Genomic DNA, 25520 nt, shown 5'->3' with positions numbered 1-25520 from the left:
TAAAGATGCTAAGGCATTATGGTAGGGCCAAGATTGGAGCTCCGTCTTGTTTATCTTCTAGACTTTATTAAATGGAAGTGAGAAAGATACGCATTTCCACGCATCAGAGTTTAAAATGGCAAAGAAAGTGTCTTGCTTTTCAAGCTGATAAATGATCATCATCTCTTTTATTTCTTTCAGGGCATCATTATAACACCCCTGCTACTGCTGCTTTTTGTGAGTATTTTGATGTTGTCTTTAATATATTTTATTAAAAGCCATCTACAACGCTTTAAGAAAGGTCGTTAAAATAAAATTGAAATTTGAATCCTTTTGCACCACTTTGCATCACATTTTGAACTGTTCTTCTAGTTGAGCTACACCAAGTAATAACATATAGACACAAAGAATCTCTGTGGTCTCATGATCCAAGGACAGTATCAGGACTCAGTTATTAGGCCTCTGACTCCTGGTTAATCATTAATTATTATAAATTAATGACCTGTGACATTGGTCACAAATGTGCTGCTGTTTATTTTCTCATTAGTAAAACTAAAGTGATTGCTAATGACCGTGTTTGATAGAAAGAGCTTTGGACCAGGGGACCAGAGGAAGCTTAGGTTCCAAGGCTAGAACTGATAGTAACTGGCTTCCTCACTTGGGGAAATACTGCCTTGATTTTTTTACCTGTAGAATGGGAAACAATAACACCTATGCCAGTCTGTCTCCCAGGGATAATGAAATGTGCTTTAGAAATAAAAACTACAAGCTACTGGTTAACTAAGCAAAATCATTCTGAAAATAAGAAATGCTAATTAACTGTCTTATTTCTTTTGGCACTAAGCATATGAGAAATTAGATGAAAGATTATAATAGAAATTAATGTTATCTCATGCTGAGAAAAGCATATGTAATCATGAATGATACCTAAAATATTTTATGAACTATGCATTTTTCATACACACATCTCCCAAATATAAATCACTCCACTCATCACTGAAATGGAGGGGGGATGCGTTTCTGGGAGTGACATGTTGGTGTTTGACTAGCACTATTTGTCAGTGAGTTAAAACTATGGGGAAAATTTATTTAATTATAATGTAATTACCCAAGTTGGAATTCAATTAGAGTAATAGAGTGAGGGACTTCATTTCTTACAAGCTGTGTAGGAAGTGGAGAGGGAGAGAGAGATACTACTAAACAGTTGTATTCTGCATCTTTCATGAAAGACATTACTTTCAAGTAATAAACCTCTGCCTTACCATCCCTTCTGAAATGCTAGCTCCATTCTGACAAGGTAAGAAGAGTCAAATAATCAGATCACTTCCCTCAGCATAACAAACCTCGTTAATCTGGAGTCCATCAATTCAGAATTTGCAGTGAGTCAAATTGAAACTGAGGTGAATATTGATTTGTATTTGTTTGGAAAAAAAGACTTGGTATTTACCTACCTGCTCCCTAGATGGGAGGAACTGGGATCATCCCTCAGTGTTTTTTCCAAGACCTTGGATCACAGTTTGCCAAGAGCAGTCCTCAACAGGCACAGGATGCAGCCCGGTCTGAGGTCCCCACTTGCAGTGGGTCAGAGGACTAGTATAGAGCTGAGCATCTAGTAAGTGTGCAATAAATGGCTCTGTAGCCTAGGTTTTCTCCACTGCAGAAGAGTGGCATCTCTTACTCATGTAACTCTTTTAAGAAGAACAGGAGAGAAGTCACAACCACAACTAAGGGGCTGAGACCTAGGGTAGCAATTTTGAATATCTCAGAGTCTGGAGTCTCTGGGACCCTGTTTCGGCTCATGACTAAAGAATCAGATGAGTACTTTTCTCTCTCTCCTTCCCGTCTCCATGCCATAGCAAGAAATGTTCTCAGCTGATTAATATGACATCATGCTATTGCAAGCTGTCCCCCACTCTTAGACCCATAGGATTGTGAGCTTTAGTTGGTTCAACATTTTAAGTAGTGAAAGAGATGCCAAGACCTTCAACTTCAAAGTGTAATGCTTCCCTGCTGAGCTAACTGGGCTGTCCCAATAGGTTCAATGGAATCATCACACAACATCAATAGATACTTCTGTGTTATATGACCTTAAATCGCATGCACAGTATGTAACACTTTTTGTCTGTTTAGGTTGTCATGCATTTTACAAACAATGGGAATTGCTTAAACACTTGAGTTACCAGGCTTCATTTACTGAGCAGGACAAAACCTGAAGAACTTAAAATATGAACACATTCCATAAAAGATGTAGTTTTTTTATCAGTACCCCTGTTATGGGTTGAATTGTGTCTCCCCAAAAGATATGTTGAAGTTCTGGCCCCCAGGACATCAGAATGTGACCTTATTTGATAATAGGGCCATTGCAAATGCAATTAGTTAAGATGAAGTCATACTGATGTAGGGTGGGCACTTAATCCAGGATGACTGGTGTCCTTACAAGAAGAGGAGTTAGAGACACACAGGGAGAACGCCATGTCCTGATGGAGGCAGAGATTAGAGTGATGCATCTACAAGCCAAGGAATGCCAGGGATCGCTGGCAGACATCAGAAGCTAGAAGAGAAGAGGAAGGATTCTCCCCTACAGATTTCAGCAGGAGCACGGCCTTGCTTGATTTCAGACTTACAGCTTCCAGAACTGTGAAACAATTTCTGTTGTTTAAGCCACCCAGTTTGTGGTATTTTGTTACAGAAGCCAAAGAAACTAATACAACCCCTGAAAATTGAATTGTCTTTTTTAAATCATATCTTGAAAATGGAAATTTCTGGATATTCAGGTGTAGTAGCTGGTACAGGCCATTTTTGCTGATGGAATCTCAATTCCCTATATCTTAACCTCTTCTCAGAATGTTCCTTTCACAGTCTTCCTTCAGCTGAAACCTATCCTCTGATAGTCGTCTTTCATATCACTGAGCACTGAAAATGGGTAAGGTGTCTTTCTTGTACCTCATTACCAGTTCCAGATCATTCTGCATGACTTCTCGATAAAATTCCCTAATTCCTTTGAAGGTTATGCCAATCTGCCTATACTGCCTGCTGCTGCTCCTTGTTCTAATTATCAGTAGAACCCCAAGTCACTCTCTATGAGTCCCAAAAAATGGTAGCATCTTCCCACTGTCTTCTTTTTAACGGTACACTTGGATTAATTCTTGATGTTTTCAATATTCACATTGTTGATCCTCCCAATACCCTGGCCTCTAAATTCTTGACCTCTTCTCCAATAGGATTGCCTTCCACTTCATCTCAACCAACCACCCCTATAGTCAGACCCTATCTTTATTACTGCCAATAACTGCATCCTTCCATAATCCTATTTTCAAATTTCTTCTCTTACCAGCAAGTCCTATCTTTGTGACTTATTCCCCAAATTAAAAATACTTCAAACTTGCTAGAGCAACCAATTATTTACCTTATCACCCTAACAATGCCTCTATCTAACACACCCTCCCCTCACCCCCTTACCCTCACATCCCATCTTACCTAGCCTAGATCTCACAGCCCATCATTATAATTACTTTATTGTGTACATCATCAACAACCTTGCTCCTATTTGGCTGGTAAAGTGCCCAATCCAGCTCTGTACCTTCCTGCATATGTACCTAAACATGACTGGAGCACACACTATCATGCTGACTGGTCTCATTTGAAATTCACGACAACTAACTGTAAGTGAGCCTGGCAATCCTACTACCTTCCCCTAATTTGTTCATATTCCCACCCTCTAGAAAATCATTTCACACTTTCTCCTTGCCTCTCAAATTTCCAATGCCTCTTTTTTCATCTCAACTGATACAGAAAGGAAGTTAGCTGATGAGGAAATTAGAAGCAATCAGAGAAATTTTACAAGATCCCACCTACCTGCATCTATATTCTTTGCCTTCTCTCCTGTTTCTGTAGATAAACTGTCTTTGCTCCCATCTAAGGCAAGTCCCTCCAGTTGTGCCGTCTTACCACCTACTTAACAATATGATTCACACAGATTTCTCTCTTTCGCCTATATTATCAAATTTTCTATCTCTGCTGATCATTTCTATTAGCATATAAGCATTCTGTAATATTATATATTTTAAAAATTAAATCTTACCTTATCCTACCTGCGCTCTGTGTTCTCTTTTATAGCAAAATTCCTCAAAGAAGTTGTTTAAACTTATTCATCACTCATTCAGTAATATGTATTGAGTTATTTCTATATGTAGGCAGGCACTTTCCTGGGTACCAAGGATATAGCAATGAGGAAAACAGATACATCTTTGTTCTCATGCAGGTTACATACTAGTGGAAAGAAATATCCAACAAATAAGTAAAAATATAATGTATAAGATGAGTGATACATGCTAAAGAGAAGAAGTAAGGAAGGGGAATAAGAAGTGCCAGAGTGGGTTGGGGGGTTGCTATTTTAAATAGGATGATCAAGGTTGGACTCACTGAGAAAATGATATTTGAGCATAGGCCTAGAGGAGATAAGGGAATAAGCCTTCTGGCAGTAGAATGTTCCAGGTGGAAGGAAGCAAGTGCAAAGGTCCTGAGAGTGTGCCTCAGGTCCTTAAGGAACAGCAAGGGGTCCAGTGTGGCTGGAATGGAGTGAGCAAGAGGGAGAGTAAATGGAGATGAGGTCAAAGTTATAGCAGGGGCCAAATGATGTAGGACCTTGAAGTCCTTTGTAAGGACTTTGAATTTTAATTTGAGAGAGGCAGAAAACCGTTAAAAGACTTTTGATCAAGGAAATGGCATGTTTTGACATACCTTTGAAAAGGATGATTCTGGATGCTGGGTTGAGAATAGATTGTAAGGGGATCATGGTGGAGACAGGAAGACCTGTCAGAAAGCAAGTGCAATATTATGGCAAGAAATGCTGTTAGCTTGGACCAGGATGGTTGAGTAAATCTGGTGGGGAGTAGTTGGAAGTAGAACTTGAAAGAACTGAGAGACTGAATGAAGGTTATGAGGGAAAAGAAAAGTCAAGGGGGCTGGCCCCGTGGCGCAAGTGGTTAGAAGTGGCAAAGAAGATCAAGGATATCCGCTGTGGCGGCCCGGGGTTCGCTGGTTCAGATCCCAGGCGCGCACCGACACACTGCTTGTTAAGCCGTGCTGTGGCGGCGTCCCATATAAAGTAGAGGAAGATGGGCATGGATGTTAGCCCAGGGCCAGTCTTCCTCAGCAAAAAAGAGGAGGATTGGCATTGGATGTTGGCTCAGGGCTGGTCTTCCTCACAAAAAAAAAAAGAAAAAAAAAAAAGTCAAGGATGACTCCAAGCCTGTGCAATGAGAAGGATGGAGTTACCATTTACTGAGATAGGGTTAAGCAGGTTGAAGGAACTCGTAATGAGTTCAGCTTTGGATGTATTTGGATTAAGATGCCTTTGAGACATCCAAGTGGAGAAGTCAAGTAAGCAGTTGACTATATGAATCTGGAATTCAGGGGAGAGGTCTGGAGTAGAGATATACATTTGAGAGAGGTCAGCATAGAAATAGATTTTAAGTTAGACTGGATGAGATCACCAAGAGAGAATACAGAAGGAAAGGTATCAGTGGACTGAGTTCTGGAGCATTCTAACATTAAGAGGTCAGCAAAGAAGATCAAGGATATCCAGATTACTTAGGAGGAACACCAAGAGATTTTAGTGTCCTAGAAGCCCAGCAGGGAATGTGTTTCAAAAAAGGGAGAGTAGTCAACTACTTCAAATGCTGGTAATAGTTCAGATAAAATGCAGTCTGAGCATTGACTGTTGATTTTAACAGGATGGAGGTCACTGGGGACCCTAACTACAGGTATTTCAGCAGAGTTGTGGAAGTGAAAGCCTAATTGAAGTCAGTTCAAGAATGCATGAAGGAAGACTTAAAGACAGTGATAATCATTAATTCTTTGGAGGAATTTTGCTATAAAGGGTGCAGAAAATGGACCAGCAACAAAATTAATGTAGGATCAAGAGAGGATTCTATTTTTAAGTTGGGAAAATAATTAGCATATTTGGGGGCCTGCCCCGTGGCTTAGCGGTTAAGTGCACATGCTCCGCTGCTGGTGGCCTGGGTTTGGATCCCAGCTTCTCCGGCCGCACCGCTTCTCCGGCCATGCTGAGGCCGTGTCCCACATACAGCAACTAGAAGGATGTGCAGCTATGACATACAACTATCTACTGGGGCTTTGGGGGAAAAAAATAAATAAGAAAAAAAAATAATAATTAGCATGTTTGTATTGATAGATTAATCCAGTAAGAGAGGGATAAATTGATACAGAAAAAAGAAAGGAGAATTCATGGACCCATGTCCTTGAGTAGGAGAAAGGGGGTGAGCTCTAGTGCATAAAGGAGGAGTGTGGTCTCCTAAGCACAGATAGTTCATCCGTAGTAATGGGAGCGAAGCCATGGTATATGGGCAGAGACGCAAGTAAATTAGTTGATGTAACTATAAGAGCTTGTGTAAGTTCTCTTCTGAAGTTTATATTTTCTCAGTGAAATGGCAAGTAAAGTTGGGGAGGCAGACAAGAAAGGCAAGGAGGCGTTGAAGATTTGATAAGAGAGAAGATAGGAAATAGGTGGGAGAGTGAATGGAATGGGCAAATGTAGTGGGATGGTCCAGCAGCACCAAGGACCGTCCTCAGAGTTCTTACACTTTGCATTGGTTCAGCCTGGATTTTCCCCCCAAGATATCCATCCATGTGGCTTTCTCCTTTGCTTTCATCAGGTCTCTGGTCAAATGTCGTTTTAAAAAAGAGCCCTTTCCTAACTACCTCACTTGAAATAATATGCTCCATCACTCTCCCACCACCTGCCAGGCTTGATTATTCCTCTTGGCATTTATTATCACATGACATCTTAATCATTTGTTAATTTGTTTATTATTTGTCTTCCCCAACTACAATGTAAGCATCACAGGATAGCAGGGACTTTATCTGTTTTGGTCACTACTGTCACTCCAATGCTCAAAATAGTCCCTTGCCATGGAAGCCACTGAAAAACGTGTTTTGAATGGATGATTGGTAAAGGAAGACTGTTTCTGTACTCACAACACTTCTGACACCAAATTCGTGGGTTTTTCACACCAAGCAATTCTCTAGTTCTCTGTAGATACCAACTGGATGTCCTACAATTTAGTTCATTTTGACGCTAACTACCCAGGCTTAGTGCAGACCCCACAAGTTAAGGGCTCAGTCCCACAGGACTGCCCCCCACTTCAGGCACCAACTGCAAGTAGTGGGTTCCCAGTTTACCCACACTTCTGTCTGACTTGGTTACAACTCACGGGTTCCCACAACCCCTTCCTCAGATTCAATAATTTGTTATAATGGCTCACAGAACCCAGGGAAACACTTTACTTACTATTGCTGGTTTATTGTAAAGGATATTATAAAGGGTACAAATGAACAGCCAGATGCAGAGGAACATAGGATGAGATCTAGAAGGGTCCCAAGTGCAGGAGCTTCTGTCCCCATGGAGTTTGGGGTGCACTATTCTCCCTACATGTGGATGCAGTCACCAATCCAGGAGCTCTCTGAACTCTTCTGTACCAGGAACTGGGGACAAAAATCAAATATTATACTAAAAGAAACTCCTATCACCCCTATCACTCAGGAATTTACAAGAGTTTTAGAAGCTCTGTGCCAGGAACTGGAGACGAAGACCGAATATATATTTCTTACTGTATCACATCTTAGCTGGACAGATGGATGGATGCATCTGTCCACAGAATTGGGTTAGGGCTACTATTAAGACTAGTATTTCCTTGTTACATGCTCTGCCTTCAGACACACAGTCCTTATTGTAAAGCCATTTTGAAGGGACTGACTTTACTTTCCCTCACAGTCTGTTTGTAGAGAGGCAGCACAGTATAGTGAGAAAGCATCCAATTTTGGTCCAGTCTGCAGCCAGTAGCAGTTCTGTAACAGTAGATTTTCTTTAGCCCTTCTCAGCCTCAGTTTTTACCTCTGTAAAATGAGGATTATGATAAGACGAAGTAAGTTAATTTATGTGGAAGCATGTTGTAAACTGTAAAGAACCATGCACGTGCTAATTATTTAAATTTGACACTTTATAAAGGAAAATAGAAAATAATTCCAAGAAGGATGTCAAGATTCTGCAAAAGCACTTATCTGAAATGCAGCGACAGTCCCACTCATTCGGCCCTTAATGATGGGCTAAGTCTTAAAACAAAACTTTAAGATTCTATAATACATATATAATCTATATAATCTATAATCTTATAATCTCGTATGTAAACAAATGCAATGTTTACCATGGCTGCCAGTGAGAGCAGTGAAACTTCCTGAAGTATTACCATTTGCTCCTAAGACTCAAAGTGCTTTTACCTATATTGCCTCAATTTTCTTGATAACCTCTGATATTGGCAGGGTCAGAAATTATTGTCTTTATTGTGTCAGTGGATATGCATCAGTCCATGGAGTTCCTATCTGTGAGGATAAACTAAGGCCTTGTCTAGCTTTAAAAACTGCACTTATAAATTCATTACTTGGAATTCCATATTAATTTTCCTTACAAAAAACAATGTTACAAGTGTAAGCATCCACTAGATTTTAAGTTCTGCTAAGCCAGGGACGGTGCATGCCTTATTCATTACCTTATCTCCGATGCCAAATATTCAATAAATATTTGTCGGAAGGGGGGGAGTAGAAAGGTGGGTCAGTAATGAATGATTAGAGTGGTTCAGATGATAAATGAATGGTTACAAGGTTAAGATCTCAGCCTGACTAATAAAATCTTACTTTGTATTTGCTATGAAATGTAATTCAGTTTTTTCAATAATATTAAACAAAACATCCCTTCTTTTATTCAGTGTTTGAATGCCTACTGTGCACAGTGAATATTACAAAGATCAATCTGACATTGAGCCTTCCCTCAAAGAATTTATGATTTAATAGAGAAAATAGAATATATTTAAAGATAATTAAAATCTAAGGTAGAAATTGTATCACAAGTATAATATTTCAAAGGAGATTATTAAAATAGAAAACATTTCATTTCATGGAAGAAGTGTGTTTTTTTCTTTTTTACAATGGATTTTATACTGAAAGGAAACTTTTAATTTGAGGAGAAAGAAGGTTGGTGGAAACTTCTAATATTTCTCAAGGGGTCTCCTGCTTACTTCAGATGTTTTCATATGCGTGGTTCTGATTCTCTGTTATGTCTGACATCACTTAAAAACTTGCCTATCTTCCCTTTCCTTTGATGTGGTTTATCACTTACACTATGTTTTCCAGCCATTATTATAGTCTTTATTCAGCAGCAAATAATGGAGAAGACTGAAGGAGAGAGATTTTAAAACTTGAAACATAGTGTAGTGTGGTAGTTAAGATGAAGAGGTCATACTGCTGAGTTAAGCACTATGGCCGTGAAGTCAGCCAGTAGCATTTGAAGTCCTGGTGAACAGCACTGGGACAGACCATCAGGCTGGAGTGAAGAAGAGTGTGATGAGTGTGAAGCTCCTGTTCCCTTGATTCCTGTTCCCCCGAAGTCTCCTTAGCAGCTACCTCATATCTTCTGCCCAACTACATCTTGCTTGCTCTGAGGAATGAAAGGAAGTAATGCCTAAACTTCTCTCCTACTCGCTCTGGAAGTTTAGAGAAAGGAAGTCAGGGATAACTGTGTACACACCTGTGTACACACTGACCTGTTGTCAGGTCAGTCTAATTCTATGCAATTGCGATCTCAGGAATTCATATATTAGAGATCATGTTCACAGACTCAAGCCCCATAATTCTGTAGACCACCAATTTATTTAAATAAGGTCATGCTTGGCAGGGGAAGGTCAGTAACACTTTGAGCTTGTGCCACTAGAACGACAGATCAAGGCCTCGTTTCCACCCCAGCCATAAAGGTCATTGAACATCAAGGCCTCTGGAAAGGTGTAGGGTCCAGACTTTGACCACTGCTGAAAGTCATGTCCTCAGAGTTATAGACCAGACCATCTTCACATGTGGGGAAGGTCACATCAATACCTTAGGATATCTGATCAACAGTCATCTACATGCTGACCCATTCAGTAGCATGTGAGTACCCCCTTAAGTAAGTGGGAGCACCACTAGCCCAGCTATTGTATCAAATGATTTCATATGACTTGATTTTTTAGGAATCCAGCCCCTCCTCAAGCAGATATTTATAAGGCATTGTGATAGTTGGACATATACACACACATACACACACACACACACACACACACACACACACACGGACACGTATGTACATTCACATGCATGCACACCTGGCTCTGTTTCTAGGCTAACTATATGTTCCATTGATCTGACTGTCTTCTGTTACTTTCCATTTCAGCAGTTCTTAAATCCAATAGGCTTGAATTCCCACAACACTGTATTAGAAACTTTGTTTTTCTGCGAGGGGAGATGGAAGGAAGAGGAAACGTAATTTTTATTGAGTAGCTATAATACGTACTTTATACATAATCCCATGTGAAGAGCATGACTACCTTTAGACATAAATATTATCCTCACTTTATAGAAGAAAACTTAGGTTCTAAGAGGTTTTGTGAACTCGTTTGAGACTGCACAAGTAAAGAACACAAGGCCCTTTCAGCCAGGCCTGCCTCCCCTTGAGTGTTCCTTCCAGGTTATGCTTACAAAGCATGCCTCTTAGGAGACACAGTTTATTTTAAGACATACTATCAGCACTCAATTATTATTTCTTGAACATCTATATTCTAGGAAACATAGGAAAGACAAAAAAGAATAAGGCATAATTATTGCCTTGAAGAAACTGAAAGTTTATTTGGGTAAACAACAATAAAGAATATGAGAGAAATTTAGAGGAAAAATTAACTGCTAAACTATGATTGAGACTGAGTTTCATAGGAGTTCATAGAAAAGAGAGGTCCAGGTGGGGGAGAGAGCTTGATGGCAGCTTTTGAGGCTACAATTATCATTAGTTTCCCTAGTAATTGGCTACCTGTCATAGAAAATTCTTCAACTTTTGATCCCATCAATATAAACAAAAACAATGAATACAGCCATTAGTGTCATGTATAATACTCTGATTATTTTTTATAATATGTTCCCAATGCATCAATTATGCAAAGGTTGCATAATTGATGTCACACGTGTGTGCAATGTATAAAATGGTAATAAGACGTAAAGCATTTAAAGGGAAACTGTCCATTTGATTGCCCCAGTTACTTCACACTGAACCATTCTCTCCACCTTGTGCCCAGGAGTGTTTTTTCCTAAAGCAAGTGAAGATGAATCTCCTCCTCTTGAACCTGAGAGTGGCTTATCTTCTGACTGCGTGTGTAAATCGTGCAGAAGTGGTTCTCACACAGAGAGAATTTTGTGAAGCAAAATAATCTGTCACATCTTTTGTAAGTGCTCATGCCAGGGCTCCCCCTAGACCTTATTAAACCATAATGGGCTAGCGGGAGCGTCTGATAAGCCATCTTCAAATGCTCTAGAAGTGACACTGATAAACTCCCTCCCCCTTTAAGGACCACTGACCCAGAGACACCAACTCTACTGCTGGTCTGGGACTTCCCAGATGAACCGAAAGGAGGTGGTGACACTGGATGAGCTCAGGCGCGGCACTGTCTTAACCAAGCTTTTCCCTTGCCTCTCGGTTCCCTCCCCAACACCAGCTACTGCTGGTGCTCCCTCAGCAGATAGGGTCCAGCCAGAGTGAGCGGGACACTGCTTCCTTGCTCCACCCTTGCCTGTTGGTCCCCAAGCTTAGAACGCTCTTCTGGAGGAACGTAAACATTTGCTTTACTTAAGGGACTATTTAGCAACAGTGGGCTCTTTGGTTCCTGAAGCAAATTCAGATTGACAAGACCAAATCCTGTGGTCAGGGAATTAGGAGCAAATTTGTCCCTAGCTGTCTCTGAGTATCCCTATCTCCAGGCCTCCATGTCCTGGAATTCCATGTCCCCACAGCTTTCCTCTTTGGGTTATGATAAGCCAATTTACAGTTCATTTGGGCATATTTCTCTAAAATTTCTGTGTGGTTTGAGTAACCAAAACTTACAATTGTACATAGTTTCCATTGGTTATTGGAAGGTAACCTTTTCATCTTACATTTTAAATTAACACATAACAAAAAGAAATGTTTCACATAATTTTTTACCTTTAAAAAGTCACTTAAAGATTATTTTGTTCTTTACTTCTCAGAGAAGGAAAATTACCATGCATCTAGATAGAAAAAGGATCCTTTTCTCTACTAAATATATACTTTCCATGCAGTAACCTAATTTTAGTTTGATACATGCAGCTGAATCAATATGGCTGATTAACAGTCATTCTTAATTTTGACAAAAATCATAGTCATTTTTACATTCAGCCTATCAGCTGGTGTACATTTAAGTCATCGATTTTGTGTAAGTAATCAATTTAGTGTGCAAGTACCCCTGTGAGAGAAGGGGCAGCAGGGATGAAAGAAAGGCTGAACTATAGTTTCTGGAGAAAGATGGAAATCTAGAAGAATCTGGGGTATTGGGACCTGGGGACACTCTCTCTTCTGTCTGAATGCTTGTCCTTGTAACGTGGAGATGGGTATATATGAGTGTGTCTGTGTGTGGGGACAAGAAAGTTAGATCCAGTAGCAAGCAAGTCCCTTCCTTCTTTCCCTTTCCCCAGGGCTGGGCTCTGTGGGCGATGGGGGCAGGGTGGAAATTGGGCAGGAAGTGAACAAATCCTGCTCTAGGTCTGAAGCGGCTTCTTGCTGATTTTCTCACAAAAGAGATTTAACATTCGTCATTCTACAGTATAAACTGTAAATATCTATTCTTATTTTTCCCTGAATTTGGTGCTAATGAAAGCAAAGACCAATCATCAAGGGTGAATTATTTAATACAATAATGTTTTAATAGCTGCGAAGAGACACAAATAGAGGAGACGCCTGTGGCTAATGGATTTCCCTGGTAGGAGATAAAAGGCTGATTACACAGCAGAGCAAGTGAAGACCTGGTGCATTAATGACAATTTACAGGTCAGCTCACTTACAGGAGTGATTTAAAACGCACCATCTGTTTTCTAGCTGTCGGTTGATAACTATGATTTTACGGACAGTCAATGTCTCTTCATCAAGAATTGGTTCTTATTTGTCTTTCTGAGTCTGGTTAGTGTGGCCTCATAATATCTTACTGACTGGACCCCCAGATTCTTTCCAAATCAAATAGTTTCTAAATTGAATGAATTGATAGCAGCCAATCCTACTTCCATTCAGCCTTTCTCTGCCAGGTTAGAGAATTCAGTCCTAATGCTTTAAGGCATCCACTGTGTATATTGGATTAACTGTTTCTGAGCATCTACCTTGGTATTAGTTATGTACCATCCTTGAGAGAGTTGAGAAAATAGTCACTCAGGTAATTTTCTGTGTCTCATGGTTCAAATCAGGAACCCCAGTTGAGAAAGGCTGCACCATCAACCTCTGCTTATCAAGTTTCCCCCACCGCTTTTTTTCTTTCTCTTCCTCCCTCTTCTTGCTTCTGCCTGCCTTCCAGCTCCCCAGCTCCTTGCAGCCACACACACACACACACACACACTCCCTCTTTCTCTCACAGGGGCAAGAAGAGGGGAGCCCGGTTTTGGCTTCCTCTCCTGCCCCCTTCCCCATTTCACTGCTCTGTACCTTCTGGTAATTAGTATGCAGTAGAATGTAAGCACTACGTGTGAGAGCTGTGGAGCAACACTTCTGGGTTTAGAACCTGGCTCTGTCACTTGCTAGCCATGGTGAACCTTGTCCAAGTTGTTTAACTGATCTGTGCCACTGTTGCCTCACATGAAAATGGGGTACTAATAAGACCTACCTGAAGGGGTTGCTGTGAGTAGTAAATTATTCAACACCCATTAAGTATGTAGAGCAGTGGCTGGCACATAGGAAGTGCTCAATAAATGTTGCCACTATTGAAATTATAGGAGACAATTGGTTGGGACGGCAGGCTAGTGATCTTTCTTGGGTCTGTGAATTAAGTAGGGCTTGTAGCTTACTTGTATTTGGAAGAATAGAAAGAAAAGAGAACATTGTCAAGCCTCTTTTTCTACCTATGTATTGTGGGCATTCATTCATTGAACTCCCATTTGCTGAGCACTTACTATGTACTAAAGTAGTAGTTCTCAAAGTGTGAACCCCAGCTCAGCAGCATCAGCATTACCTGAGGCCTTATTAGAATGCCAACTCTCACCATCCTCCTCCCTCCTTCTTCCCAAGTGTTCTGAATCAAACTCTGAAGGTGGGGCCAAGCAATCTCTGGTTTCCGAAGCCCTGCAGGTGTTTCTGATGTGCACCACTTTTGTGCACCACTGCCCTAGATGTAAAGTGTAGTCATTCTGCTGGGCACTGGGAATATAAACATGAGTAAGACCCTGTGCCTGACCTTCAGGAACAGACAGTCTACTGGGAGAGGCAGATTTGTAAACAACAGCAGCCAAGGATGCTGAAAGGTACAGTGGAAACACAGAGCCACAAAAGGAGGGGTGGCCAAGTCTGCATTTTGGGAGGAGAGTTTGGAAAGAATTCCTAGAAGTGATGCTTGAACTCAGTCTTAGAAAAAGACTAGAACTTTTCCAGTTATAAATGGGGGGGACATTCCATAGAAAGGAGCACTGCTGATCTGACTTGGTGATGAGTGGACCCACCTACAGACCTCAACTTTTATGCTTAACCAGCTGGAGAGGAGGGGTTTTATGTTTTGTTCACTGTTAGATCCCCAGTGCCTAGAACATGCCCCTGGCTCACAGGAGGACCAGTAATTATTTGAGTGACTAAACACAAAGGTCCTCAATTCCCACCTACTTAATTTTCACTGAATCATTTCTTCTCGGCATAAGATATTAAAACAAATAAACCTAATTTTGAATTCTCTGCTTTAAAGCATTATATTCCTGCAAGAAATTAGCCAATGACTGGATTGTTTGCTGAACATGCTGTATCTGAAAGCATGGGTTGGCAGTATGAGACCTATTACCTCTAAATCTGTGTGGCTCAGTGAAGGCCAGAGCACTTGCTTGATACAAGCTTATCCTGAACTTGCAACTTTATCCAAATGTGCAAATTATTGATGCTTCTTATAAACACATTGGTCTTTGCAATAGAAACCATGACAGTTTCTCATTAAAGTATGAAGAACCCAATATCCAGGCAGCACATTTCCTTCTGCTTTAGTTAAAATCAACTCTGCATACAAAATGATTGGGTCTTGTACTTTTCTCGTCATGTTCTCGTATGCTGCTGTATGCCAGATGCTCGCTCTTCTTTCTTCTGGATGCCAGGGCATACTTCATAGCATCAGAATCTTCCCCAAGGGTACCTCTGCATCTTCACTCTGGCCACAGAGACAGGTCTGGTGGCCAATTCAAAAGAAAAGACTTGTGCCGGATTAGACCCCAGTACTGAGGTTTCCTTCCTTTCAAAGCCACTTCGAAGGGAACCATCCCGTGGGATTTCCTCCCCAGCATCCCTGCCCTGGCTTCATGTACCCAGTTAAATTACATCCCTGGCTAGCTTGCTCTGGCCTGTGATCTGACAAAGCCTCGGAGGAGGGCTGCTCTACCTTGTGTTCCTAATCAAGTGGCTCAGAGATTATAGGCCTTTTAGAGGACAAAGGGACCTTGGAGATTGTAGACACCCTCCCGCTCACCCCACAGCCCTTTCCACTGTCTTCTAGGTACATGAGGCTTCCAAACATTGAACATGCAGATAAATCTATTATGTGATGGATGGAGAATTTAAAGCACATAATATTCTTTAAAACCAAAGTTGAAAGGCGTTTTCTTTACTTTTCTTATTTCCAAGTTCAATCTTTTAGATAGAACAGGGATTAAAAATAACTCCCAAAATTCGCTTAATAAATGAAGTGATTTTTTTTTTTAATTTTATTTTTTCCCCCAAAGCCCCAGTAGGTAGTTGTATGTCATAGATGCACATCCTTCTAGTTGCTGTACGTGGGACGCGGCCTCAGCATGGCTGGAGAAGCGGTGCGTCAGTGCGCACCCGGGATCCGAACCCCGGCCGCCAGCAGCAGAGCGCTCGCACTTAACCGCTAAGCCACGGGGCCAGCCCTGAAGTGATGTTTTAACTTTTCTCTCCATTTGATCTCTGAGTTTACTGCTCTGCAGTAATACTTTTTGGTTAAACAAACAAGCCTCCCCAGTGTAGGAGAACTATTATCACAGAGCAGATTCAGCTAAAGAGTTGCTTATATGTGTTTGAGAAGCACAGCCAATTTCACATCATAGTGCAGGTATTAGAGATGTTAATTACAAGTCACTTCTCTCTGGACCTCAGTCTTCACATCTTTAAAAAGAGAGATGGGACTACAAGTCTCTTCCAGAGTTGGGATTCTATCAGTTTTAGGTCTTTCCCTCCAGAACGGCATTAAGGAGCTGAGGAGGAGGGATGGAGGAGAACCAAGGGCAAAGAACACGCGCAGGCCACCCTCACGCTGCTTTTTACACACGTGTGCATGTCCTTTCTTCACATAGTTCTTGTCGTGACTAGACGCCCTTTGTTTCTAGGTGCATGTTAGAATTAATTGTGTCACTAATGATAAATAAGCAGTGTGAAAAATAATACCAAGTGATTGTATAAATACCACAATAATAAGAGGTTTTTAGATATACTTAAGTTTTGTGTTTTTTTAACTTCAGAAAAAAGAGAGATATGATTTTGAATAAGAGTTTGTCACTTTTTAGCACCTCATAGTTTCAAATTACTTCATTTGTTCATTCTGCACAGGTTTATTTGTCTACAAACGTATTCTCTGTGCCAGGTTCTGGGTTAAGCCCTGGGCTTACAGAGGGAATATAGCTTGATATGGTTATTCATTGAAACATTTTAAAAACATATTAAATAACTTAATAAAGTTGAGCTAGAAGAGGAACAGAGATGTGTGAGATCACTCATGGGATCCCAAGCAAGAATTGACACCTTTTACTTGAAGGTTATCACCCTGAATCCTACTGTCTCTCTACAAATATTGTGAACTTTCTGGATAGAGCGTTGAGCTGAATGTTTTTGAACTTGAAAACTTCGTTCTTTTTTTTTTTTTTTTGGTGAGGAAGATTGGCCCTGAGCTACCATCTGTTGCCAATCTTCCTCTTTTTACTTGAGAAAGATTGTCCCAGAGCTAACATCTGTGCCAGTCTTCCTCTCCTTTGTATATGGGACACCACCACAGCATGGCTTGATGAGTGCTGTGTAGGTCCTCGCCCGGGATCCAAACCCACTAACCCCGGGCTGCCAAAGCAGAGCACACAAAGTTAACCACTATGCCGCTGGGCTGGCCCCAAAAACTTTGTTCATTTTTTTATTCATCCAGTGCCTCGGTTTCTCTGTAAAATATATATTTTCTTTATTTCAATTCTTGCCTCGGGAGCATCCTTAGTGTTAATATTTGTGGAGAGAATATGTTTGGTAAATACCTTGTGCTTCGAGGACATAGGTGCTCTAAAATAGGGTGTAATTATTAGCTTTTAATATTCTTGCTTTGCATAAAAAGGAACATCTAACAGCCATGTAACATTTAACACACCGGGATCCATGTATTCTTCACCAGTTTGACTGTTTCTGCTTGTCTTTCTTTATTTCTTTAGTTTATATTGGTTATGGAGGAAAAGGCTAGAGGCTACAATTTTTATAGGTTAAACTGACAGCCAGTGGTCAATGTTGAAGCTTTTGTTAATGCAGGCCATTGATGGGCAGGACATACATTCTTGGCATTTTGAGTGCACATAGATTGGGGCTGAGGATTGGGGACAGAATTTTACAAAATACACCAGGGTGTAGAAAAAATTTTGGTAAGCTAGCTCATACAGATATCAGAAATTAGTGAAAACACTGATCCTACATCATTTCATTCTGAGCTATTGACTTCATTTATCTAAATTTTTGATTTATTTAACATTCTATGCCCTCAGTCATTACCACTTCAATGTCTTTCATAAAAATTATTTTCCGAAAGGTATTTCCAAGTTTAACTAAACTTAAGTAAATATGAAAATTGAGGTTTGGTCTGCAAGAGAAGGATGAAGTAAATTCCAAGGGCCAAGGAGATCATTATTGATGGTTTGGGAGAACCTGGTTGCAAAAGGGCATCATAAAAGAGATAACATCTATGGAACAGGCTATCGTTTGTCCAGAAAGGTTTGAAAACCGGAAGGAGGTTTTGAAAACCATTAGAAAGTTAATAGGAAGACAGCAGTTCTTGGTGGTTGAGGCTAATGTGGGTGTGTGACTGTGTTCATAGATAAACACTAACTTGTCCTGCTGGCGATAGAATCTTCATGAACCTGAGATTTCAGTCATTAGCAAAGAAAGATCCAAAAAGTGAGGAGGGAGAAAAAATAGGAATTATGAACACTGTTAGGACATACAGATTTAGGAGAGGTATATTGAAATTTTAAGTTGAAAAATAAGTTGTTTCAGTATTTCCCACTCCATAGATTTTGTGTAAGAATAAATTTTAAAGGATATAAGATTCATTGCCTTTGTTTTGAAGGAGTAGGAAAGTTAGAAACTATTTTATTTGCATTAATAAAAATATTATCTTGATATTTTTTTGGGCTGGCCCAGTGGTGAAGGGGTTAAGTTTGCGCGCTCTGCTTCGGAGAAACCCAGGCCTACACTGCTCATCAAGCCATGCTGAGGCGGCATCCCACATAAAGCAACTAGAAGGATGTACAACTATGACATACAACTATCTACTGAGGCTTTGGGGAGAAAAAAGGAAAAAAAAAAGGAGGAAGATTGGCAACAGATGTTAGCTCAGGGCCAATCTTCCTCAAAAAAAAATATGTTATCTCAAAAAGAGAATAAGGAGACATACTTGTTTGTGTTAGGTATCTGCAGACATGTGAAATAGAAATCACTATGAGTATAGGTGAAATATCATGGCATGTGATTATAGACAGTATGAACACAGAATGTCTTTAATCTTTCGATATGTATTTAATAATAAGCAATTTGGGCCAGCCCCGTGGCTTAGCGGTTAAGTGTGCGCGCTCCGCTACTGGCGGCCTGGGTTCGGATCCCGGGCGCGAACTGACGCACCGCTTCTCCCGCCATGCTGAGGCTGCGTCCCACATACAGCAACTAGAAGGATGTGCAACTATGACATACAACTATCTACTGGGGCTTTAGGGAAGAAAAGGAGGAGGATTGGCAATAGATGTTAGCTCAGAGCTGGTCTTCCTCAGCAAAAAGAGGAGGATTAGCATGGATGTTAGCTCAGGGCTGATCTTCCTCACAAAAAAAAATAATAATAATAATAATAATAAGCAATTTAAGTTCATTGCAAAACAATAGTTATCGTTTTTCCTGAATCTTAGTCTCCCCCTAGAAATTATAAATTAAACTACTCAACAGTCTATTTTGTGTTAAATTTAGAAAATTAAAAGTAACTTCACTTGCTTTTTGTTTGTATATAGCTGTCAAATTTTGGGTGCATCTGAGAGAATTCATTTATTGCATTATTTAATTAACAGCAATATTTGATAACTGATTCAAAGTAACTTTAACTCCCCTTATATTCTTGTTTTACAGCTTGGCTCATCCTCTTCTGTGCCTTTTACATCTATTTTTTCTCAGCTTTTTATGACTGTTGTGGTTCCTCTCATTATTGGGCAGGTAAGGTCTCCAATTCTATCTGCTCTTTTCTTTATAGATCAAATTTTAATTCCTATGCAACGTCAGGACAATTGAGAGGAAAGATAGAGGAAGAGACAATTAAATGAAAATATAAGACTGTGAAACACAGTTTCATCAATCACAATATTCTCATCTTTTAATTTTTTTTAATTAATATCAATGTGCTTTACAGATAACTATATATAAAGACACCTGCACAGAATCTTGGTGTTTTAAATTTATTTTCCCTTTTTTGTAGCTGTGTAGCTAGCTTGGAAACATCTAGCAAATCATTACCTTATTCTGCGACTTCCCATAAGGTCTCAGCATTTATGACCATTGTTGGGAACAAGCATCTGTCTTTGGCTGGCTGCTTCACAGACTTCTCCAACAGTGGTGGTCATATTTGTGATCATGTAATTGATAAAATTAACATTTAATCTTATTAGCTCTTAAAATTAGATCTTAGAAAGTTTAGTTTCCTTTATCATTCTTATTGAATTAGACTAATAGAAGAAATTCTTATATTTTAATTTCTTACAAGTTAATAATGAGCATATAATTTAACTATAAGCATATAAACTTAAAAACAAGATTGTTGTTTTTTTAATCTTCAGTAGCCACGGTAACAGAGCAGAATTTAATGTACTGCTAAAATGAGTGAGTCTTAGGAATATAGTATATTAAGATAGTTAAGAGCACAGATGTTGGTTTAAGAGCAACTAGACTCTAGTTCTTAGTTCAATGTTGTACTTGGTATGTGAGCTTGGGCAAGTCATTTAACGTCCCTAGATCCAGGTTTGTAATTTATCAAATTGTATAATACATAATAGTACCTATCTTAAAGGGTTGTTGGGAGGATTAAATGTAGTATGGATGCATATAAAGTTTTTGTCATCATAGAGCCTGACACAGGTAAGTGCTCTAGAGCGTCTATCAACATCATTTTCAAATTCCCTATAAATACTAAGAAGCAACTCTTTGAAATGTTAACTATAAAAAAGTATATATGTATAGACATGTAATACGTACATGTTGTCTTAGATTAGGTTCTCTGGGAAACAGACTCTGAGTCAGAGGTTTCCATGCAGGGAGTTTATTGGGGAGCACCCTTAGGATCAACACCTTTGGGAGAGTGAAAAAAGTTGGCTGGGGTTGAGGGAGGAGTTGAACTGTGATGCCGTCCCAGCAAAGGCCTCAAGTGGAATGACCCCTCATTGCTGTCCTGCCTAACAAGAGTGCCTGGTCTCTATACTCTTGCATTGACCAGTCATTAGATCCCACTCCCCATGAGAGGTATGACCTTGGGTGAGTCTGCTCTCTTGGCAGCAATTCCCAAAGAGGAACTCAACTGAATTGAAGGCAGTTTCCAAAGAGGAGCTCAACTGAGACCTTTCAGTCAACCAACATGCCCTGCAGATGTGGGAATAGGCACCTCATTCCTAAAGAGATGGATCAGGGTGGAATACCACTGCATCCACTACTCATGCACTAATCTTTTTTTAATTTTAATTTTCTGCTTAGAAAAGGGACTAAATTTAGGGTAAAAGGGGAGGACTTAAAAGCACTCAAAGAATACCATTTAATTGAATATAGAAGGATACTTGAAAACAATACTTCTTCCACACTGCTGCTCACGTAACAGATATTCTGAATAAATATTACATCCCCCACCTACCCCTCTAACCTCTTTGCCACATTTCCTATTCTGTAGCCTCCCTGGCTTCTTCTCAATTCCTGCTTAATTTTTCTGTTTAGAATGTCTTTCTACCCACCCTCCCACCCCAACTCATTGCTCATTTAACTCTTTAATTCGTCTCTTCTTTGAACCATCTATCTGAAGTGTGTTTCCCTGGTTATTCTTCATTGCAGCATGTTGTTTGATTCCTTTCTTGGCCTTTGTCACAATATATACTTATCTTCTGTTTCTTGTTAACTCTTTGTCTCCTCCATTAGACTGTCAGCTTCATGAGTACAGGACCTATATTTGTTTTGTTTATCATTACATACCCAGACCATAGGCACCCAGTAACTATGTGTTGAGTGAGTGAGGGAGGGAGTGAATGAGTGAGAGGAATTCTGTGATCTATAGGGGAAGTACTGTGTCTTACAGAGGCATAACAGAACCCGCCTGCCCTTCTCAGCTCTAGCCACAGTTTAAGATGTGCAGAGTATTAGTTTAAACCCAAACTTATTTTCTTGGTTCTGAAAATAATTCCATATAATAACTCAGGGCACATACGTTCTTCTCTTAGTCAATCTTGAAGATATCTCTATTAACAATAAATGTTTGGCTTAAAACATATAGGAAAAAAACCCTTTGTCTAAGCTATTCAGTGGTTTTTTTTTTTAATATATAGGGTTACATAATTTATGTAATTAAGAATATTTATCCAGAGAGAACAATGAATTATTAGATTGCTTATCCTTTGCATGCCCAGTAATCAAGTATTACAGTAAATTATAAAGCAGTCAAGGTAGTCAAAAAGTAATATAGGTGGTTTTTTAAAAGTACTCTAGTACCAAAGTACTTCAATGGCTTTTTTCAAAGAGAACAACCTTTATGTTTGCATTTATCTGCCCCCCTCTTGTATTCTAGTCTTAGGAATTAACAATCACACCCCCAGTCTCCATATCTAGAAACCACTTTGCCTCCTCCCTCTCCTTACATCCTCACTCCCTTACATGCAGGCAGTCACTAAATGCCACCATTTCTGCCTCAGAAATCTTTCAGATCTGGCATCTGCAGCCTCATTCACACTGCAGAGAGGATGCCACACCTTCATCATCTCTTATCTAAACAGTTGCACCTCCCAAATTAGTCTCTGTGCTGTCTCTTCCAATTCCTATCTCATGTCTTTACTGCCTCCAGGGTAGTCCTAAAAAACAAATCAGATTATGTTATCCCTCTCCTGAAAAACTTCCCTCCTGGCTCCCTGTCGTCTATCTCTGTGTGGGCCACAAAGCCCTTCACTGTTTGGCCCCACGTGCTCTCCAGAGTCGCCTCCCACCATCCCCCTCATAGAGGCGTCTCTTCTGGGGGGCTGTATGTGCACCACTCCCTCTCCTGACCGTGCCCTGCACTGCTCCATGCCTTTCATCTTATTGTTCCTGCCTTTTCTGCCAGCAAACTCCTACTCATTCCTTAAGACTCTGTACAGAGATGCCCTCTGACATGCAGTGGACCTGCTCTGACTCCCCTGGCCTAGACTAGGTTCCAATTCTCCCATGGTACTTGATTTGTAATATTGTCAGGAGAGATTATAATTTATCTGTGAGCTTCCTAGAAGCAGAGACTTATATTATATTTAATAGCATACTCAATAGTAGGGTGTAAGCTGTGTAAAAAGATTGACTGAAGAAAACTCTGAATTTACCCTCACAGAGCCCCCAGCAGCCATTTTCCCTAGATCTCCGGTCTTGCTAGAGAGAAACATGTAATTGGTCTCATCTTGTTTTAAATTCATGACGCCAAATTTAAAATGTCATTCAACACTTCCCAGAAACCCTGCCCCACTTCCTTATAGGATTATTTTGCCCTGTCCTCTACTTTCAAGTCCCTCTTACTTCTCCTAACACTCCCCCACTTGCCCTTACACTCAGGTCTCACTGACCCTGCTTCTGTTTCTCCGACACGCCAGCCTTGATCCCGCCTAGAACCTTGGCGCTGGCTGTTCCTTCTGCCTGGAACACCTCACCTTTCACCTCCTCAGAAAGACCTTTCCTCACCCTCCTCCAGGGGCTACCCGGTAGCCACTTGGTCACTGTCAGATCATCCAGTTTAAACCTCTGCTTAGTATGGATCATTATCTGCTTCTCGTTTATTTGTTTGTTGTTTTTCTTTTTATTTATCTTCTCAAACTAGAATGTAAACTCTATGAGACCAGGGACCTTGTCTGCTTGTTTATCTCTGTATTTATTTGTAATCCATTGACTCACCTAAACTTTGTAAGGTGATCTTTGAGGACCTTGTAAGAAGTGCTCGTATGTAGCACTTCAGAGGAAACAGATGCCGGGCAAGGTAGCCTCGTTTCTCAATTGTAACTAGAGCTGCCACATTATGAGATTAAACATGTCTATAGATTTTTATATGCATCTTTTAAAATGAGACTTTATCATTACCTTTTAAATAATCAATGGAACTAGAGGGAGAGGAAAAAGACCACGCAGGGTGAGCTGAAAATATTTTCCTTAATCTTGTAGTGATGATAAAACTTCATCATTGGGGTCCAGCCCCGTGGCTTAGCGGTGAAGTGTGCACGCTCCACTACTGGCAGCCCCGGTTCGGATCCCGGGCACACAACAACGCACTGCTTCTCCGGCCATGCTGAGGCCGCATCCCACATACAGCAACTAGAAGGATGTGCAGCTATGACATACAACTATCTACTGGGGCTTTGGGGCAAAAAAAAAGGAGGAGGATTGGCAATAGATGTTAGCTGAGAGCCGGTCTTCCTCAGCAAAAAGAGGAGGATTAGCACGGATGTTAGCTCAGGGCTGATCTTCCTCACACACACACAAAAAACTTCATCATTCAATTTTTTATTTATATTTCTGAGAGTGAATTTTATTTTATTTTTATGTGTTTTTCTCATACAATACTTCTTTTTGGTTGCAATCATTATTGTCTGACTGTGATGTGACTTGAAGTCTGGTTTGGTCTTTGCCACCACCTGGCTATCCATACAACTTCTAGGCCTCACTTTCCTCATTTGTAGAACAAGGAGTTTAATATCTTCCAGCTCGAAGATGCTGTGACTCTGTGAGATAAGATTAGTCTTTCCATAGATGGTTGAGGGATTGCTTCTTCTGTCAATTCTAGAAAGAAATAAAATGTGTGTTATTGTAATATTTCTTCTCCTTTTCTGATAAACCCTTCAATACATCTAAGTGCTTGTGACAAATACTTATTTTATGCGTTATATTTGAGAGATTTACAAATAAATGTTAATAAAATTTCTACCACCTTTGAAAAATGTTTTTCAAAACAGCACACTAAACCCCACTTTTTGCTATAAATTAATAATCAAAAGCATATCTATCATTTATCATTCATGCATTCTCTGGCCTTTCATTAGTGATTTGTTTCACAATTTGAGATTGGCTTTTCATAATAATCTTCAGCTAAAGCGGAAGTTAGTGTTATTAATGTTAATAAAATTTTGCACTTATAAAATTATATTAGTTATGAACTGTTTTCATTGCTTTGAGAGAAAACTAGCGGTTACATTATGCAGTGGGATATACTGGTAAACAGTGTTGTGATAGAAACATCACCAGTCTGAGACTTGGAAATAAGACTGGCCATTATTTACCATGTACAGGCCCAGGTTCTAAAGCATTTTATATTTATTTAACTACATACTCCTCACTATGACTACTATTATGTCCATTTTACAGATGAGGCACAGGGCAGATCACAGAGTAAGAAACTCCAAAGTCTGTACCATTAACCCCTATGCTATTGTTCCCTCAGGAAATATAGGTCTGTTCCTACTTATCCACTTGACTAGCTTTTTAAAATTTATGCAAGTTGTTTGAGTTCTCTGTGCCTTTGTTTTCAACTGTAAACTGAGCAGGATAATATCTGCACGACCTTTCTCATGACAATGAAATTAAATAATAGTGGGAAAGAATTTTCAAAAAGTTAAGTAGATGACGTGTGCTTAATGTATCCATTTATTATTATTGTTTATACCTTTTTAGAAAGTATACAGATATTATTTTGAATCTACTCAATATTTAATAAAAAATACCTTTAAAGAAAAGTGTTATATAAATTGGATTTGATTTCATATCCCTGACTATACATTTCAACAGAATATTAATGAAGAAACAAAACACTTTATGAACATATATGGATTCATTGGAGTAGAGGATAAAAATTGAAGAAACAATCTAAAGCCACCTTGAAGAAAAATATATTTTAAAATTCAGACTTAACTTGAAAAATAATCCATCATATATCCCCACT

The 25520-nt window shown here is 39.8% G+C and overlaps 1 protein-coding gene across 7 annotated transcripts in view; it reads left to right on the top strand.

Annotated features, from left to right (window-relative positions):
- Positions 1–25520, top strand: part of SLC10A7 (solute carrier family 10 member 7) — a 242587-nt gene that overhangs the window by 174332 nt on the left and 42735 nt on the right. For 5 of the 7 annotated variants that reach the window (XM_058550155.1, XM_058550158.1, XM_058550154.1 and 2 more), the window contains 2 exons: positions 181–216; positions 19463–19546. In XM_058550155.1, the coding sequence (XP_058406138.1) occupies positions 181–216; positions 19463–19546 (120 nt within the window). The remainder of the gene's footprint in view (positions 1–180; positions 217–19462; positions 19547–25520) is intronic. The other 2 variants (XM_058550156.1, XM_058550160.1) reach the window with 1 other exon arrangement.

The sequence above is a fragment of the Diceros bicornis genome, chromosome 11 (assembly GCF_020826845.1).
Source record: "Diceros bicornis minor isolate mBicDic1 chromosome 11, mDicBic1.mat.cur, whole genome shotgun sequence".
NCBI lineage: Eukaryota > Metazoa > Chordata > Mammalia > Perissodactyla > Rhinocerotidae > Diceros > Diceros bicornis.
This window is presented reverse-complemented; position numbering and strand designations above follow the sequence as displayed.